This window comes from Jaculus jaculus, chromosome 8 (genome assembly GCF_020740685.1).
Source record: "Jaculus jaculus isolate mJacJac1 chromosome 8, mJacJac1.mat.Y.cur, whole genome shotgun sequence".
Lineage (NCBI taxonomy): Eukaryota > Metazoa > Chordata > Mammalia > Rodentia > Dipodidae > Jaculus > Jaculus jaculus.
Genome location: NC_059109.1, coordinates 3,680,875 through 3,699,831, shown reverse-complemented (window position 1 = coordinate 3,699,831; position 18,957 = coordinate 3,680,875). Strand labels below are relative to the sequence as shown.

The 18,957-nt window shown below is 46.7% G+C and overlaps 1 protein-coding gene across 3 annotated transcripts in view; it reads left to right on the top strand.

The window, feature by feature from the left end:
• Positions 1–13,400: 13,400 nt before the first annotated feature.
• Ilrun (inflammation and lipid regulator with UBA-like and NBR1-like domains) overlaps positions 13,401–18,957 on the top strand; it is a 77,950-nt gene continuing 72,393 nt past the window's right edge. For 2 of the 3 annotated variants that reach the window (XM_045156248.1, XM_045156246.1), the window contains exon 1: positions 13,401–13,737. In XM_045156248.1, the coding sequence (XP_045012183.1) occupies positions 13,580–13,737 (158 nt within the window). In that variant the 5' untranslated portion in view covers positions 13,401–13,579. The remainder of the gene's footprint in view (positions 13,738–18,957) is intronic. The other variant, XM_045156247.1, reaches the window with a different exon arrangement.

Here is an 18,957-nt window from a genome sequence, read left to right as displayed (position 1 = left end):
GAATCCAGGTTGGACTTAAAGTCATATACATTCAAGTTTAAAAACAATCTTGTCACCGGGCATGGTGGCTCATGCCTTTCATCCCAACGCTCGGGAGGCAGAAGTAGGAAGATTGCCATGAGTTCAAGGCCACCTTGGGACTACATAATGAATTCCAGGTCAGCCTGAGCTAGAGTGAGAATCTACGTTGAAAAACAAAACAACAGCAACAACAACCAAAAAAAGGCTTGTCTACATAGTTCCAGAACAAGAAGAGCTAGCTATACAGTAAGATGAGACCTTGTCTCAAAAAAGGTATTGTATTGTATATAAGTAAGTACAATGATGGAGATGGGGAGGGGATATGATGGAGAATAGAATTTCAAAGGGGAAAGTGGGGGGGGAGAGTATTACCGTGGGATATTTTTTATAATCATGGAAAATGCTAATAAAAATTTAAAAAAAAGAAATTACACTTCATAAAAAAAATAAATTAAATTAAATAAAAATTGAGAAAAAAAAAAGGGAAGGGTTTGCTGGAGAGATGGCTTAGCAGTTAAGCACTTGCCTGAAAAGCCTAAGGACACTGGTTCGAGGCTCCATTCCCCAGGACCCACGTTAGCCAGATGCACAAGGGTGCACACATGTCTAGAGTTCATTTGCAGTGGCTGAAGGCCCTGGAGCACCCATTCTCTCTCTGTCTGTCACTCTCAAAAAAATAAATAAAAATGAACAAAAAAAAAGGGAGGAGGTCATCTGGGGAGATGGTAGCAGTAAAGACATTTGTCTACAAAGCCAGAGGACCTCGGTTCCATTCCCCAGGACCCTCGTAAGCCAGATGCACAAGGTGCCACATGCGTCTGGAGTTCGTTTGCAGTGGCTGGAAGCCCTGGCATGCCCATTCTCTCTCTCCCTCTTTCTCTCTCTCAAATAAATAAATAAAAATAAAATAGTAGAGAGTGGGTGCTGGAGAGATGCCTCAGTACTTATGGCTCTTGCCTGAAAACCCTAACAACCTGGGTTCAATTCCCCAGTACCCATATAAAGCCAGATGCACAAAGCAGCACACAACATCTGGAGTTCATTTGTAGCAGCGAGAGGCCATAGGCCATTCTCTCTCTTCCTCTGCTTGCAAATAAATTGGAAAAAAAAAAAAGGAAGGGGAGTGGAGCAGAGCAGGCCGTGGTGGTACATGCTTTTAATCCTAGCACTTGGGGGACATAGATAAGAGAATCACCATGAGTTTGAGGCCACCCCAAGACTATGTAATGAATTCAGGTCAGCCTGAGCTAAAGTGAGACCCTACCTCACAAAATAAAACTGAAAAAAAAAAAACAAAAACAAATAAAAGGTCTGGTGTGGTACTGCAAGCCTTTTATCGTAGCACTGAGGAGGCAGAGGTAGGAGGATCACCATGAGTTTGAGGCCACCCTGAGACTACATAGTGAATTCCAGGTCAGCCTGGGCTACAGTAGACCCTACCTCAAAAAAAAAGGAAAAAAAAAACAGGGCCTACAATGAGCATGTCCATCTGGTGTCCACAATGTGGCAGTGGACACCATCCACCCTTGCCAGGTGGGAAGGGACTGAAGCTGTGATTCTTTCATCTTCCTCACAGTTAATGAGGGGTTCACTGCTAAGAATAGAAAAGTCCAAGGTCCCAGCACCTGGACAGCATGCTGTCTTTGAGCCTTTTTATTAATCTAAGGCTGTTGGATCAACAGGTTGTAGCATCAGAAGGAAGTCAGGCTGGCATTCATCACAAGGCAGAAGAACAGGTTTGGCAGGATGGCTTGCAGTAACTCTTTGCCAAAAAGGAGTAATTACTCACTCTTGAAATATTTTGGTTTCTCTTTTTTGTTGTTTGTATTCTGTTTTTCAAGGTAGGGTCTCACTCTATCCCAGACTGACCTGGAATTTACTATGTAGTCTCAGGGTGGCCTTGAACTCATAGTGATCCTCTGACCTCTGCTTCCCGAGATTAAAGGTGTGTGCCACCACACCTAGCTGGTTCCAGTTTTTTTTAAGAGAGGTTTCAGTTTAACTTGAGTGTTTTCAGTCAAGAGATACCATGTTGGAAAGCTGAGATAGGAAGTGAGCACTCTCTGTATGATGCAAACAAGCATCTTTAACTGTTGAACCATCTCTCCAACCCCTCCCACCATCTTTTTTTTTTTTTTTTTTGTGAGGTAGGTTTTTTTCTAGCCCAGGCTGACCTGGAACTCACTCTATAGTCCCTGCCACCTCAAGCTCCTGAGAGTTGGAATTTAAGGTGTGAACCACCAAGCCTGGCTCAAGAATAATTGTTTTTGGGGCTGGAGAGATTGCTTTGCGGTGAAATCTGAAGGACCCAGGTTTGATTCTCCAGGTCTCATATAAGCCAGATGCACATGGTGGTGCATGCATCTGGAGTTCATTTACAGTGGCTAGAGCCTCTGGTGTGCCCATTTTCTCTCTCTCTCTAATAACAATAAATAAATAAATGCATAAACTTAAAAAAAAATTAAAAAGAACAATTTTTTCTCATGGTTCTGGGGATGAAACCCAGGGCTTTACACATGCTAGATAAGGGTTCTACCACTGAGCCCCACCACAGCTCTCCCAGCCATTCTGACAGCTATCTCTATGCCCCTGATTTTGTGACTCAAATCAGCGTGAGTAGGTTCAGACCTCCCCTCCTCCCCACTTAAGATCAAAGTACAGAAGGGTTCTACCCATAGTCAATGTTAGGCTCCGCTTAATTGGCTCTGACCTCTTGGACTCTACTTCTTATTATACCTGTCTCAATTCTGGCTCTGTTCCATTTCACCCTTACTCCAGTAATCTCTGTGGTCCTGACTCTTCTTCTGCTTGGCTTTGTCAGGTTTCACAAACCACTTACCCGAATTTCTGCTAAGAAGGATCTTAGGAGACTCAGTCTGTCTTTAGCAGGTCACTTTCATTGCTCAACTTTCTAGGTATTCTTTACACATTTGACATAAATTTCACCCTCTTAAAGTGGTGACTGTTGGGGACACTAAATGACACAAAACTGAAAGGAAGCTCCATTGATCTAGCACTAACTTCATGTAAACAATGTGTTTATTTGTTATGCCCTGGTGAGTATAGACACTTCAGCTCTCCCTTTGAAGTCACCACTTCTATTCACCATAACCAGGTTTGACAAAAATGTGTGGAGAAAAAATGTAATCAAAGATTGTGTCAGGGGGGCTGGAGAGATAGCTTAGCAGTTAAGTGCTTGCCTGTGAAGCCTAAGGACCCTGGTTTGAGGCTCGATTCCCCAGAACCCACGATAGCCAGATGCACAAGGGGGCGCACACATCTGGAGTTCGTTTGCAGTGGCTGGAGGCCCTGGCACGCCCATTCTCTCTCTCTTTCTCTCTCTGTCTGTCACTCTCAAATAAATAAAAATAAACAAACAAAAAAAGATTGCGTCAGGGGCTGCAGAGATGGCTTACAGGTTAAGGCATTTGCCTTCAGAGCCAAAGAACCTCGGTTCAATTCCCCAGGACCCATGTAAGCCAGATACACAAGATGGCACATGAATCTGGAATTTGTTTGCAGTGGCTGGAGGCCCTGGAGCACCCATTTTCTCTCTCTCCCCTTTCTCCCTCCAATAAATGAATAATTTTTTTTATTATTTATTTATTTGAGAGCGACAGACACAGAGAGAAAGACAGATAGAGGGAGAGAGAGAGAATGGGCGCGCCAGGGCTTCCAGCCTCTGCAAACGAACTCCAGACGCGTGCGCCCCCTTGTGCATCTGGCTAACGTGGGACCTGGGGAACCGAGCCTCGAACCGGGGTCCTTAGGCTTCACAGGCAAGCGCTTAACCGCTAAGCCATCTCTCCAGCCCAATTTTTTTTAAATAAGGTTGTGTCACTGGGCATGATGGTGCACGCCTTTAATCCCAGCACTTGGAAGGCAGAGGCAGGAGGATTGCCTTGAGTTCAAGCCCACCCTGAGACTACATAGTAAATTCCAAGGTCAGCCTGAGCAAGAGTGAAATCCTACCTCAAAAAATAAATAAATAAAAAAGGTTGTGTCAGAGGCTGGAGAAATGACCTAGCACCCAGGTTCAATTCCCCAGTACTCACATAGTCAGATGCACTAGGTGGCTCATTCATCTGGCATTTGTTTTCAGTGGCTCTAGGCCCCAGTGTGTCCATTCTCTGTCTCTCATAAATATATATAAAGGTCGTATCAGTTTACAACTGTCACCAACATCTTTTGAAAAGTCATGACATGATATAGTAGAAATGAGAGTGAAAGTTAAGATGGAGAAGGTCAGGGGGGAATGAAGAATTTTCTAGAAGCAAGTTTACATGAATAGTTCCCTATTGGATCGGGAAATGGTGACTCATTGAACTTTGTGTGTGAAAAGAAGCTTGCTGGAAGAGGGGCGAAACACAGCCGTGAGTCAGGTGACCCAGCTTCATATTCTGTCCTCCAAGTTGTGATGCAACCCCGTGAACATTACTCAACTTGTCCTGATGAGTTTCTATGTGTGTAAACAGTGACTCTGGCCACCTCCAGGCCGTCCTGAGGTGCAGATGAGATGAAGTGTGCTGTAAGTGGTTTGATTGACAAAGGTGTTTTAAGTTTTGCTAAACCAAAATGCTTTTGGGAGCCGGGCGTGGTGGCTCACACCTTTAATCCCAGCACTCCGGAGGCAGAATTTGGAGAATTGCGATGAGTTCAAGGCCACACTGAGAATACAGAGTGAATTCCAGGTCAGCCTGGACTAGAATGAAACTCTACCTCGAAAAACAGACAACAAACTAAAATGCTTGTGGGCTTTAGAATTTCCTCAAAAAAAAAAAAAAAATTGTGCCTGGTATGGTGGTGCACGTCTTTAATGCCAGCTCTCAGGAGGCAGAGGTATGAGAAGTGCCATGAGTTTGAGGCCACTCTGAAACTACATAGGGAATTCCAGGTCAGCCTGGGCTAAAGAGAGACCCTACCTCAATGCCCCACCCCCACCTCTCAAAAAAAGAAAAGGCAGTCTGTTCAACTTGCCTCAAAAAATATTTTACTGGGCTGGAGAGATGGCTTAGTGGTTAAGGCACTTGCCTGCAAAGTTAAAGAACCTAGAATTGAGTCCCTAGGACCTAGGTGGTGCATGCATCTGGAGTTCATTTGCAGAGGTTAGAGACCCTGGCATGCCCATTTTTCTCTCTCACCCTCTCTTTCTGAAATAAGTAAATAAATAAAATAAAATTCTTTTTGGTCTTTCAAGGTAGGGTCTCACTCATAATCCTTCTACCTCTGCCTCCCAAGTACTGGGATTAAATTATGCCACCATGCCCAGCCAAAATTAAAATATATATATATATTTATTGAGCTGGGGGGATTGCTTAGTGGTTAAGGTGCTTGCCTGCAAAGCCAAAGGACCCAGGTTTGATTCCCTAGGACCCACATAAGCCATATGCACAAGGTGACACATGTGTCTGGAGTTCATTTGCAGCAGCTGAAGGCCCTGGTGTTCTCATTCTCTGTCTCTCTCTTTCTTTCAAATAAATAATTTAAAAAATATTGAGGGATGGGATACATTCCAGCGAGTTGTTGGCCATGGAGGTCCCTGATGCTCCCAAACATTACAAGCCATTGCCAAGGCCCTTGGTTTCCCACCAGGAATAGGTGGTAAGACCCTATTGCTGAAGACTCCACATACATAGGCTACAAGATCACTGAGAAATCCTGTTGGAGCTGAGGTAAAAACCTCCTCCATGTAGACCAGCTGACAGAAAGCTGGAAAAGGCTGTGCTACATGCAGATCAATGGGAGAAAGAGAAATCACCAGTGAAGATACTCAACAGTGGACACTGCAAGCTTTATATTTGGCCAGCCAGGCCAAATGAGCCAATGGGTACAATAGTGGCACATCTGTCATGGTGGAAACCAACTGCCCTCTAATTGGACTGGAGGCCCATTCCATGGGAGGGAATACATCTCTGATACTGAAAACCTATAACAGAGGTAGTCATGAGCCCTAGGGGTGTAAAGTCTGCTGCTGTCTAAATGTATATATTATGCTCATCAAATTGTCCAGTAAGCACTTCTCTTAATGTTCATATCTATATATTAATGCTACTCTTACTTTTGGTTGAGAACCTTCTCTTTTCAGATGGCAGTGACCTTGAGAGGACTCAGAAGGCACCACAGTGCTGAAAAGAAGTGACAGAGGAGTGCTCAGCACTGAAATATCTCTATCATACCTTCCAAGGTTCAGAGTCCATTGCAGAAGAGGTGGTGGATAGAATGTAAGAGCCAAAGGAAGGGTAGGACTCCTTACAACATGCTCCTCCAGACACAAAATGGCCTGGATATCCATGACCTCACAGTGCCTGACACTACCTACACAAGACCATCATAATAGGAGGAAAGATCATGACATCAAAGTAAAAGAGACTGAGATGAGGAGGGTATATGAAGAGAATGGAGTTTCAAAAGGGATAGTGGAGGGGGGAGGAAGAGCATTAAAATGGGATATTGTTTATAGTCAAGAGAGTTGTTAATAAAAAAAAAACTTTAATTATGGCTTAGCAGTTAAGTGCTTGCCTGTGAAGCCTAAGGACCCTGGTTCAAGGCTCGATTCCCCAGGACCCATGTTAGCCAGATCCACAAGGGGTTGCCTGCATCTGGAGTTCGTTTGCAGTGGCCGGAAGCCCTGGCGTGCCCATTCTCTCTCTCTCTCCCCCTCCCTCCTTCTCTCTGTCACTCTCAAATAAATAAATAAAATAACCAAAAAAATTTAAAAAAATCTTTAATTAAAAAAATAAGCAGGGCATGGTGGTGCACGCCTTTAATCCCAGCACTCGGGAGGCAGAGGTAGGAGGATTACTGTGAGTTTGAGGCCACCCTGAGACTACATAGTGAATTCCAGGTCAGCCTGGGCCAGAATGAAACCCTACCTTGAAATATCAAAAAAAAAAAAAAAAGAAAAGAAAAGAAAAGAAAAGAAAAGAAAAGAAAAGAAAAGAAAGAAAGAAAGAAAGAAAGAAAGAAAGAAAGAAAGAAAGGGTTTTTTTTTCCCAAATTTTTATTAACAACTTCCATAATTATAAAAAACACCCCATGGTAATACCCTCCCTCCCCCACCTTCCCCTTTGAAACTCCATTCTCCATCATACCCCCTCCCCATCTCAATCAGTCTTTCTTTTAATTTTGATGTCATGATTTTTTCCTCCTCCTATGATGGTCTTGTACAGGTAGTATCAGGCATTGTGAGGCCATGGATATCCAGGCCATTTTGTGTCTGGAGGGAGCATGTTGTATGGAGTCCTACCCTTACTTTGGCTCTTACATTCTTTCCGTCTCCTCTTCGACATTAGACCCTGAGCCTTGGAAGTTGTGATAGAGATATTGCAGTGCTTAGCATTGCGATCATTTCTTTCCATCACCGTGATACCTTCTGAGTAATCCCAAGGTCACGGCCATCTGAAATGAGAAGATTCTCTACCAAAAGTGAGAGTAGCATTAATATATGGCTATGAACATTAACAGAAGTGCTTACTGGGCAGTTTGATAAGCATAGTATATACATTTAGCCAGACAACAGCAGACATTACACTCCTAAGGCTCATGACTACCTATTTTAAGTTTTCAGTATCAGGGATGTATTCCCTCCCATGGAGTGGGCCTCCAGTCCAATTAGAGGGCAGTTGGTTTCCCCCATAACAGACATGCCACTATTGCACCCATTGGCTCATTTGGCCTGGCTGGCCAAATATAAAGCTTGCAGTGTCCACTGTTGAGTATTTTCACTGGTGATTTCTCTTTCTCCCATTGATCTGCATGTAGCATGGCCTTTTCCAGCTTTCTGTCAGCTGGTCTACATGGGGGAGGTTATCAGCTCAGTTCCAGCAGGATTTCTCAGTGGACTTGGAGCCCACGTATGTGGAGTCTTCAGCAATAGGGTCTTACCATCTATTTCTGTTGGGAAACTAATGGCCTTGGCAATGGCTTATAATGTTTTGGGGGCATGAGGGACCTCCCTAGAGGTCAACTTTGATGTGGCTGTTGGGTCCTTGCTTTCCACCTTGTTAGAGTCAGGATCTCCCATTGCAAAGCTAAAGGACCTCGGTTAAATTCTCCAGGACCCACGTAAGCCAGACATACAAGGTGGCGCTTGCCTCTGGAGTTCATTTGCAGTGGAGGCCCTGGCGCACTCATTGGCTTCCTCTCTGCCTCTTTCCCTCTCGCATTCTCAAATAAATAAATAAAATTAATTTAAAGTTAAAAGAAGAAAGAAATCCACCAAGGTGATGGTGTAACCACATCAGAGTTTTAGAGTCAGACGCGCTTCTGGCTCCAAGGGCGGTGACATCCACTGAGTGTTTTCCCATGAGGGCTTCCCCATGACAGAGAGATGCCAGTGCAAAGAACCACTGCTGCGAACTTTCTCCCCTTGTGTTCTTTCTGCCAACTCACTTGTGATCCGCCAGGTCCAACTCAGTGGGTACGAGCAGTCAGACTCCTCAGGGAACTGATGGCAAGATGACGGTGTGCTGGGAGCAGAATGGCTGTAGGGGATGTACACACAGCTGTGGTTGTGTGACTTTAGGGGTTTTCCTGGAGAGAAGCTGAGGTTAAAAAAAAAAACAACACTTTGTCAGTAGAAAGGTGTTTTGGAAAGTTAAGGACTTGGGGGAAGGGTTGCCGCTATATTAACTCTCAAAAACTGGGAGAAGCCAGGTGTGGTGGAGCATTCTAGCCTTTGTCCCAGTACTCAGGAAGCAGACATAGGAGGATTGCCTTGAGTTCGAGGCCAGCCTGAGACTACACAGTGAATTCCACTTCAGCCTGGACAAAACAGAGAACCTACCTGGAAAACGAAAGCAAAAACAGAGCTGGAGAGATGGCTTAGTGGTTAAGATGCTTCCCTATGAAGCCAAAGGACCCAGGTTTGATTCCCCAGGACCCACATAAGCCAGATGCACCAGGTGACACATGCATCTGGAGTTCATTGGCAGTGGCTACAGACCCTGATGCGCCTATTCTATGTGCCTTTCTTTCTCTCTCAAATAAATAAAAATAAAATATAAAATATAATTTTAAAAACAAACAAAAGGTCTGGGCATAGTGGCGCACACTTTAAGTCCTAGCACTTGGGAGGCAGAGGGAGGAGGAATGCCAGGAGTTCTAGTCCATCCTGAGACTCCATGGTGAAACCCAGGTCAGCCTGGACTACAGTGAGACCCTACCTCAAAAAACAAACAAAAAGCTACTATAGACTAGGTTTGATGGTTCACACCTTTTATCTTAGGATTGCTATGAGTTCATTGCTGAGTCAGCCTGAGCTACAGAGTGAGTTCTAGGTTAGCCTGGATTAGTATGAGAGGCTAGAGTGAGATCCTGCCTCAAAAAAAAAAAAAAATTCACTTTTAGCTAGGTGTGTAGGCACACCTCTTTAATCCTAGCAGTTGGAGGCAGAGGTAGGAATGCTATGAGTTCGAGGCCAGCCTGATACTACATAGTGAATTCCAGGTCAGCCTGGACTAGAGTGAAACCCTAGCTCAGAAAAGAGAGCTAAGGAGGGGCACACACACACACACACACACACACACACACACCACCACCACCACCACCAGGAGCCCCCGTCACCGCACTCTCCAGTTTCATGCACCACTTTGTGCATCTGGCTTTACCTGGGTACAGGGATTCAAACCCTGGCCATCAGGCTTTGCAAGTAAGTATCTTCACCACTGAGCCGTATCTCCAGCCCTGTGAGTTATTAATTTTATTATTTTGTGTTTCTTTTTTCCATTTTTAAGAGGTAGGGTCTCACTCTAGCTCAGGCTGACCTGGAACTCACTCTTTAGTTTGAGGGTTCGAGAGAGAGGCAGACATATAGTGAGAATGGGCATGCTAGGGCCTCTAGCCACTACAAACTCACCCATGCACCTCTTTGTGCATTTGGCTTATGCAGGTCCTGTGGAATTGAATCTGGGTCCTTAGGCTTTACAGGCAATCTCCTAACTGCTAAGCCATCTTTCCAGTCCTGCTTTTTATTTTTGGTTTTTCGAGGTAGGGTCTTGCTCTAGCCCAGGCTGACCTAGAATTCACTATGTAATCTCAGGGTGGCCTCTAACTTGTGGTGATTCTTCTACCTCTGCCTCCCAAGGGCTGGGATTAAAGGCATGCACCACCATGCCTGGCTCTTATTTTTTGTTTTAGCTTTTAATTTTTAAATTTTTTTTTCTCATTTCTGTTTTATTATGGCATTAGAATCCTTTTCAATGTTACTATGTACCAATGAGTTACATAAAAGAACTTTTACTTTTAAGAATTTATTGCTCTTTTCTTATATAAAACAGGGTTAGTTCTTCAACATAGATTTGATGTCAAACTCCTGGACTCAAGCGAGATTTCCACCTCAGTCTTCCTGGTAGCTTGGCTTACAGGCATGCGCCATTGTGCACACCTGTTGTTAAGTTGTTCTTCCCTTGCTTGTTGTATAGGGGAGTTGTTACTTTAGAAAGAAAATGCCTTAGTCAACTCTTCAGGGGTAGGGGGCACCATTCAAGTGATCTATGGGGGCCTTTAGCATGTGACAGTTCCGATTTGCTCCATAAGTCTGAATCATCCTCCCCTGGGTACAACTCAGGGTCCACATCAGACTCCAGATCAGATCAGAGGCTCACATCCTGTCAAGAGGTGGATCCTCAGAAGAGCTCATGTCACACTGCTTGGCCACGGTCGGTTTCTTCTGGAACGTGCCACACGTGCCTGCACAGTCCTCCTTCCCTTCACTCTGGAGGCCACAGGGGTGCCCCTCAAGCACTTCTCTGCCCCTATAGGAAAGGAACTGGGGAATCCATCTCCATTCTGCTGGAGCACACCCTGCAAGGAAGACTGAGTAGTGTTGTTTCCAGTGATGCACAGGTTCATTTCTGAAGATGTTTTATTTTCCAGGCTGATGTCTGCTCACAGACGGGAAGATGCTCAGTGGCTAGTGGCGCAGACCTGTGAACTCTGAGCCAGAAGTTGCTCTAACCTTGTTTTTTATTTTTAGAGAGAAAAAGAGACAGAGACAGACACACAGAGAGAACTGGCCTAGGGCCTAAGCCACTGTAAATGAACTCCAGATGCTTGTGCCACTTAGTGGGCATGTGCAACCTTGCCCTTGCCTCACTTTTGTGCATCTGGCTTATGTGGGACCTGGAGAGTCAAACATGGGTCCTAAGGCTTCTCAAGCAAGCACCTTAACCACTAAGCCATCTCTCCAGCCCTCTGTTTTGTGTTTTTTTTTAATAAATTTTGTTCATTTTTTATTTATTTATTTGAGAGCGACAGACATAGAGAGAAAGGCAGATAGAGGGAGAGAGAGAGAATGGGCGTGCCAGGGCCTCCAGCCACTGCAAATGAACTCCAGATGCGTGCGCCCCCTTGTGCATCTGGCTAACGTGGGACCTGGGGAACCGAGCCTCGAACCGGGGTCCTTAGGCATCACAGGCAAGCACTTAACCGCTAAGCCATCTCTCCAGCCCATGTGTTTTTTTTTGTTTTTTTCTTTTGAGGTAGGGTCTCAATCTAATCCAGACTGACCTGGAATTCACAGTGATTCTCCTACCTCTGCCTCTAGAGTACTAGGATTAAAGACATGTGCCACCGCTCCCAGATATTATTTTAAATTTTATTTATTTATTTGAGAGAGATAGAGGTAGTTAAAGAGAAAGAATGGGCTGGTAGGGCCTCCAGTCTCTGCAAATGAACTCCAAATATATGCACCAACTTGTGGCTTATGTAGGTCCTGGGAAATTGAACCTGGGTTCTTTGGCTTTGGAGGCAAGTGCCTTAATTGCTAAGTCATCCTTCCAGGACTATTATTATTTTTGAGACAGAGTCTCATGTAGCTTCAAATTCACTATGCAGTTGCCAGGTGTGGTGGTGCACCCTGGAGGCAGAGCTAGCAGGTGCTCCGTGAGTTTGAGGCTAGCCTGAGACTATGTAATGAATTCCTGGTCAGCCTGGGCTAGAGTGAGACCCTATCTGAAAACAAACAACAAAATTCAGTATGTAGCTGAAGATGCCAGGATGACAATCGTACTACTGATCCTCCAGAGTCTACTTTCTAAGTACTGGGATTACTATAACCAGTTTATGCTATGTTGTGTTAGGACTTAGGGCAGAACCTAGCATTTCATATATGCTGGGCAAGCACTCTAAAAACTGGGCCACATCCCTGGTCCTGTAAGATGGAAACTGAATTCCATGTGCACATAAAGGAGAACAGGGTTTGGACGCTGGACCAGTCAATTCCCTTCTTGGTTTCAGTTTCTTCCTCTGTGAAAAAGAGAAGTTGGGCTACGCAGTCTCAATTCTTTTCAGTTTTCTTTATTTGGCTCTCTGAGAGAGCATATCCCTCTGTAGTCTAGGATGTGCTGGAACTTACTAGGTAGCCCAGGCTGGCCTTGAACTCCTGATCCTGGCCCATTTCCTCCTTGAATGGTGAGACTATATGCCTGTACCACCATGTTCTACGCTCTTCAGATTTTTTTTTTTTGCTTTTCGAAGTAGGGTCTTACTCTGGCTCAGGCTGACCTGGAATTCACTATATAGTCTCAGGGTGGCCTCGAACTCATAATAATCCTCCTACTTCTGCTTCCCGATTGCTGGGATTAAAGGCGTGTGCCACCACACTGGGCAGGATCTGAATATATATATGTATATATAACTTTTATTTGAGAGAGCAAGAGAGGCACATGCTCGTGTCACTTGCAGCCTGCTTCCACATGGGTGGCTTGGGAATTGAACCTGGCGAGTGAGACTTTGCTTTGGATTTTCAAGACAGAAAAGTTTTACCGAATTCTCTTGAATTAACCTTCATTTTGAGAGGGGTGGTGCTGCCTGTGGGTGGGTGTTCAGCCCGACCGGTGGCGAGGCCTTCGTTGTCTCTCTGGAGACTCACGATGGAACTGTCGCATGACACCACAGGCAAGACCAGCAGATCCCCAGGGAATCGAGGCCTGGGACCAAGCATTTGGGGGCCGCGTCCCTGGTTGCCGCGCCCTTTGCTCCTTGACCTGGCCGCGGTCACACCCCGCCGGCACATCGCCTCCTCTCGTCACCGCCCGAAGAGTCTGGAGCGCAGCGGAGAAGGAAACCCACGCCGCCCAAGGCCGCCCAGGGCAGCCTCGCTCCCTCCTCCCCGCTCCTTGCCCCTTCTTGCTCCCCGCGGTGAGGTCACGCGAGAGACGTCACGGGGCTGTGACGTCACTGAAAGAGGGCCTTCGGGAGAGGAAGGGGCGGGGCCTCGGGGGTGGCGCGTGCGCAGTGGGCGCGGCGCGGGAGGGAGGGAGGGAGGGAGGGAGGCGGAGGCGGTGGACCCGCGAGCGGCGGCGGCGGCGGCGCAGGCGGCGTTGGGGGGGTGGGAGGGGGGGTTGCGCGAGCGGCCGTGTGAGTTGACCCGCATGAGGCGGTGAGTGGGGGGCCCCGTGGCCTACGTCAGCCGTGCAGCGCGGCCCCCCCATCTTCTCCGACACCCCCCCCCTTACAACACACACGCACCGCGGGCCCGGCCGCTCGGCGGTGAGGCGGCGGGGCCAGCGGCGGGCTCGTCCGGCTCCCCTCCTCCGCGTCCTCCTCCCTCCCCGCCATGGAGGGCATGGACGTGGACCTGGACCCGGAGCTGATGCAGAAGTTCAGCTGCTTGGGCACCACCGACAAGGACGTTCTCATCTCCGAGTTCCAGCGGCTGCTCGGCTTCCAGCTCAACCCAGCCGGCTGCGCCTTCTTCCTGGACATGACCAACTGGTGAGCCGGCGGCCGTGGCCGCGAGGGAGGGCCTCGCCGCCCCGCGACGGGACGGGACGGGACTGGACGGGACGCGACGCCCGAGCCCGCCGGGCAGGGCCGGCCCGGACCAGGGGACGGGCGGGGAAGACGGGGGGACCGACCAGAGAGAGTGAGTGAGGGGCCGCCGAGGTCTCGAGGAGCGTGTCAGGGAGGAGAGAAGGGGACCCGCGTGGGGTGGCGATCGGAGAGTGACAATCGCGAGCGGTAAATAAAAGCCCCAGGACACCTGCCTTTGGGGTGAGAGGGAATGTCCAGAAACTAAAGCGGTCTTTGAGTTAGGGGGCTGGGGTGGCAGAATTGGGGCGTATACTCTTAAGGGAGGATTGTTAGGTGCTGTGCACGATCCTGGGGAACCCGACTGACACTTGGGGGATAGGGGTTTGAGAAGAACACATGACTCGTGCATGTCTGTCTCCACCTGAGGAGAGATAAGCAAAAAAAAAAAAAAAAAAAAAATTTGCGAGGAGGGAGACATGATTATGGTGAGGACACATGGACTCTCCGAAAAGTTAGGTCGTGGGAGGGGAAAAGAGGGATCTGCTGATGGGAGCCGGCCAGTGTCAGACCTGGGAAAAGTCTGCTGGGAGGGAGCTATCTTTGAAGGCGGGAACTTTCTGAAGGGACTCGAGTGCTGAGCTCAGGGTTCAACTTGGGAACTTTGAGAAAGGTCTTTAGAATCCAGGGAATGGAGAGAAACTTACTTGACAAAGAAAACCGATGGGGGAAATGGAGCTGCTCAGACCGAGAACCAAGTATTTTTGGCTTGTGAGTTTGTACAGACTCCAGTGGGGCAGAAGACAGTTGGGATGTCCAGGAGTGTTTCTTGTCTTTAGAAGCAGGAATTGGTGCTTTTGATAAACAAGACTAGTCTGTGCATCCATTCCCCCCCCCCCACCCCAGGTAGCATCTCACTGTAGCTCAGGCTGACCTGGAACTCACTATGTAGTCTCAGGGTGGCTTCGAACTCATGGCAGTCCTCCTACCTTTGCACTCCCGAGTGCTGGGATTAAAGGCATGCACCCCCCCACGCCGGGTTTAGCGTGTGCTCTCCGAGTAGGGCTTGCTGAGTTCGGTCTGTGAGGGAGGGACTAAAGACCAGTAGACTTCCTCTGAAAGGCTTTCAGGTGCAGCAGCTAATCTGGATTTGGATGAAAAGCAGTGGGGTGAGTGGCCTTTGCTCCTGGTTGGGCATTCAGTCCCCTGACATGTGGAATCTTGTTTCTCTTGGCATCACTTGCACAATCAAACTCCCCTTTACTTCCATGTCCACCGAACGCCTCAGGCATTGCCAGAAAAGAAGCAGTAACCCTAGATTTTTATCCCTCTCCTCGCCTAGCCGTGTCCCACATGATGCTTATCTGTAGATGGGAGCCTTCTGGCTGCTGTGGAATTGTAGGTGGTGTGGAAGTCCCCCCCTCCGTAAAGCATCTTTGATGGGCCCTGTTATTTACCCTTTAAAGACAAGCAAGAGTGGTACTGAAGTTTTAGGGCTTAGGTTGTAAAGCTTTGATATATTTTTTGGTTTTTCCAGGTAGGGGTCTCACTCTAGCCCAGGCTGACCTGGAACTTACTATGTAGTCTCAGGGTGGCCTCTAACTCAAGGTGATTCTCCTGCCTCTGCCTCCTGGGTGCTGGTATTAAAGGCTTGCACCACCACTCTTGGCCCAATTGTAAGGCTTTCAGTTTAGAATTAAATATACATTTGTGAGCTCTGCTTGTTTCTGAGTACCAACCTATGACGCTGAAACAGTCACTGAGCCAGGGGTGGTTTAGGCACTGAGAAGAGCTGTTGCTCTGGTGTAGTTTGGAATCACATCTAGATAAAGTTGTCTGTCCTGGTGAGTTGTTCTTTGGCCTTTCTGCCCGGCCTCCCGTTCTTTCTCCCTTGTTTACACAACTTCAGCATAGGACACGGCATTGTTGCCAGTTTGGTAGGGGGAGATGGGGAAGATCATTATTTCTCCTCAACTTCTTGTGAATTTTGTGAACTGGGCCATATAGATGGTCCTCAAGTAAGTTTTTATATATTTATTATTTTTAGTTAGGGCCACACACTGTAGCTCTGAACGGCCCTAAGTGGTCATCCTGCTTCACTCTCCTGAGTGAGCCATTGTGCATGTGTACAGTGTCTCTATGTGTGTGGATATACGCGCCTGGTGGGTGTGCACATGAGTAGAGCATCGGTATTCTCTCTCCTGCGTAGAACCTGGAGCTACTGTTTGTTTGTTTGTTTGTTTGTTTTTCCTGTCATATTGGCTGACTAGCTCTAGTGAGTCTCCTCCTGTCTTTGCCCGTCTTAGGACTGGGGTTGCAGGCATGTGTTGCCACATCTGGATTTTTTTGTTTGTTTGTTTTTTGAGGTAGGGTCTCACTCTAGCCCAGGCTGACCTGGAATTCACTATGTAGCCTCAGGGTGGCCTCGAACTTACGGTGATCCTCTTACCTCTGCCTCCCAAGTGCTGGAATTAAAGGCGTGTGCCACTATGCCCCGGGTCACACCTGGCTTTTTATGTGGGTGATAGGGATCGAACTCAAGTTCAACTTTGTGGCAAGTGCTCTTACTTCCTGAACCATCTTTCCAGCCCACTTTGTAGGTCTTTAAAGTCAGTGTTTATTAGTACAATTATAGCTACTGATCTAATGTCACACATTTTATATGCTTATGAGGTGTGTATGTATTATATAGGATTTTTAAAATACAAACATGGTTTTATGCATTTTTAAAAATAATTTATTTTAATTAATTTATTTGACAGAGAAGGGATGGAGAGAACGAGTGAGGGAGGGAGGAAGGGAGAGGGAGAGAATGGGCATGGCAGGACCTCCAGCCATTGCAAATGAACTCTAGACACATGTGCCCCCTTGTGCATCTGGCTTACATGGGTCCTGGGGAATTGAACCTGAGTCCTTTGGCTTTGCAGGCAAACACCTTAACCACTAAGCCATCCCTCCAGCCCCTAGGATTGTTTTTAGGTGTTGTGAAAAGTGAGGAAAATAGGTAAGGTACAGTAGGGACAAGGAAAATAACAAAAATACACTTATTTTAAAAAGAGAAAGAAGAAGCTGGACATGATGGTGCATGCCTTTAATCCCAGCACTTGGGAGGCAGAAATAGGATCACCATGAGTTCAAGGCCACCCTGAGACTACATAGTGAATTCCAGGTTAGGTCAGGTCAGCCTTACTGGGGTAGAGTGAGATCCTACCTCAAAACACCAAAAAAAAAAAAAAAAAAAAACCCAAAAAACAAAAACAAAACAGAGAGAGAGAGAGAAAGGTTGGAGAGATGGCTTAGCTGTTAAGACATTTGCCTGCAAAGCCCAAGGACCCAGGTTCCATTCCCCAGGACCCACATAAAGCCAGATGCAATACATAAGATGACACATGTGTCTGTAGTTACTATGATGCAGTGGCAGTGGAGAGCCTGGTGCACTCATTTGCTCCCTCTATTTCTCTCTGAAATAAATAATGGGGCTGGAGAGATGGCTCAGCACTTAAGGCACTTGCCTGCAAAACCTAATGACCTGGGATTGATTCCCCAGTACCCATGTAGAGTGAGATGCACAAAGTGTACATACATTTGGAGTTCCTTTGCAACAGCCAGAGGCCTTGGTGCATGCCCTCTCTCTGTTTCTCTCTGTTTTTGTCTCACTCTGTTTGCAAATAAATACAGAAATATTTAAAAAGTAACTTTTTTAAGACAAAAAGAAAAATATACACCTTTGAGGCTGAGGTAGGGAGATCACAGTGAGTTGAGGCCAGTCTTTGGCTACAGAGGGAGTTCTAGGTGAGCCTGGGTAGAAAGTGGCCCTACCTTGAAAACATTAGAAACAAAAAAATGTACTTACTTTAAAAATTATTTGAAGGGGCTGGTGAAGTGGCTTGCCAGTTAAGGCATTTGACTGTGAAGCCTACGGACCCTGGTTCGATTCTTCAGGACCCACATAAGCCAGATGCACAAGGGGGCGCAGGTGCCTGGAGTTTGTTTACAGTGGCTAACAGCCCTGATGCACCCATTCTCTCTTTCTATCTGCCTATTTGAGGGCTGAGGAGATGGCTTAGTGGTTAAGGTGTTTGCCTACAAAGCCAAAAGAACCAGGTTCAATTTCCCAGGACCCATGTAAACCAAATGCACATGGTGACTCATGCATCTGGAGTTCGGTTAAAGTGGCTAGAAGCCTTGTGTGCCCATTCTTTTTCTCTAATAGATAAATAAAAATAAAACTGAATAAAATATGTTAAAAAGTATTTGAGAGGCCACTGAGGTTACCCATTGGGTATGTACTAGTTGTGTGATCATTATGGCCTGAGTTCGGCTCCCCATCACCCACAAAAAAGCCAGGTGTGGCAGTACATACACACCAATAACCCCTGCACTGGGTAGGGGGAGACAGGAGGCTCCCTAAGGCTTGCTGGCCAGCTAACCCAGCAAAGTTGTTAGGCTTTAGGTTCAGCAAGAGACCGTGGCTCAAATAATCATGTAGAGTGCCGGCTTCAGCAGCACCTATACTAAGATTGTAAGATTAGCCTGGCCCCTACACAAGAACGGCACAGAAATTTGTGGAGCTTTCTATATTAAAAACAAACAAACAAAAAACAAATTAGACAGTTGTAGTGGTACACGCCTTTAATCTCACTCAGTATTCTGGAGACTGAGGTAGGATCACTGAGAGTTGAGACCAACCTGGGACTACAGAGTGAATTCCAGGTCAGCCTGGTCAAGAGTGAGATTCTACTTCAAAAAATAAACAAAAACCTTAAAAACAAACAAAAAAATTATGTGGAAAGTGACTGAGGAAGATACCCAGCATCCACCTCTGGGCTCCACACGTGCACATGTAGGCACAAAAGTGAGACAAGCGCAGGCCGTTCATACCCACTAGGTGGCGCAAGTACCTGGAGTTTGATTTCAATGGCTGACGCCACTGTATGCTAATTCTCTCCCTCCCTCTTTCTCCTCTGTCCCTCTCTAAAATAATTAAAAAAAAAAAAAATTAGGGGCTAGAGAGATGGCTTAGTGGTTAAGCGCTTGCTTGTGAAGCCTAAGGACCCTGGTTCAAGGCTCGATTCCCCAGGACCCACGTTAGCCAGATCACAAGGGGGTGCACGGGTCTGGAGTTTGATGGCAGTGGCTGGAGGCCCTGGTACGCCCATTCACTCTCTCTATCTGCCTTTTTCT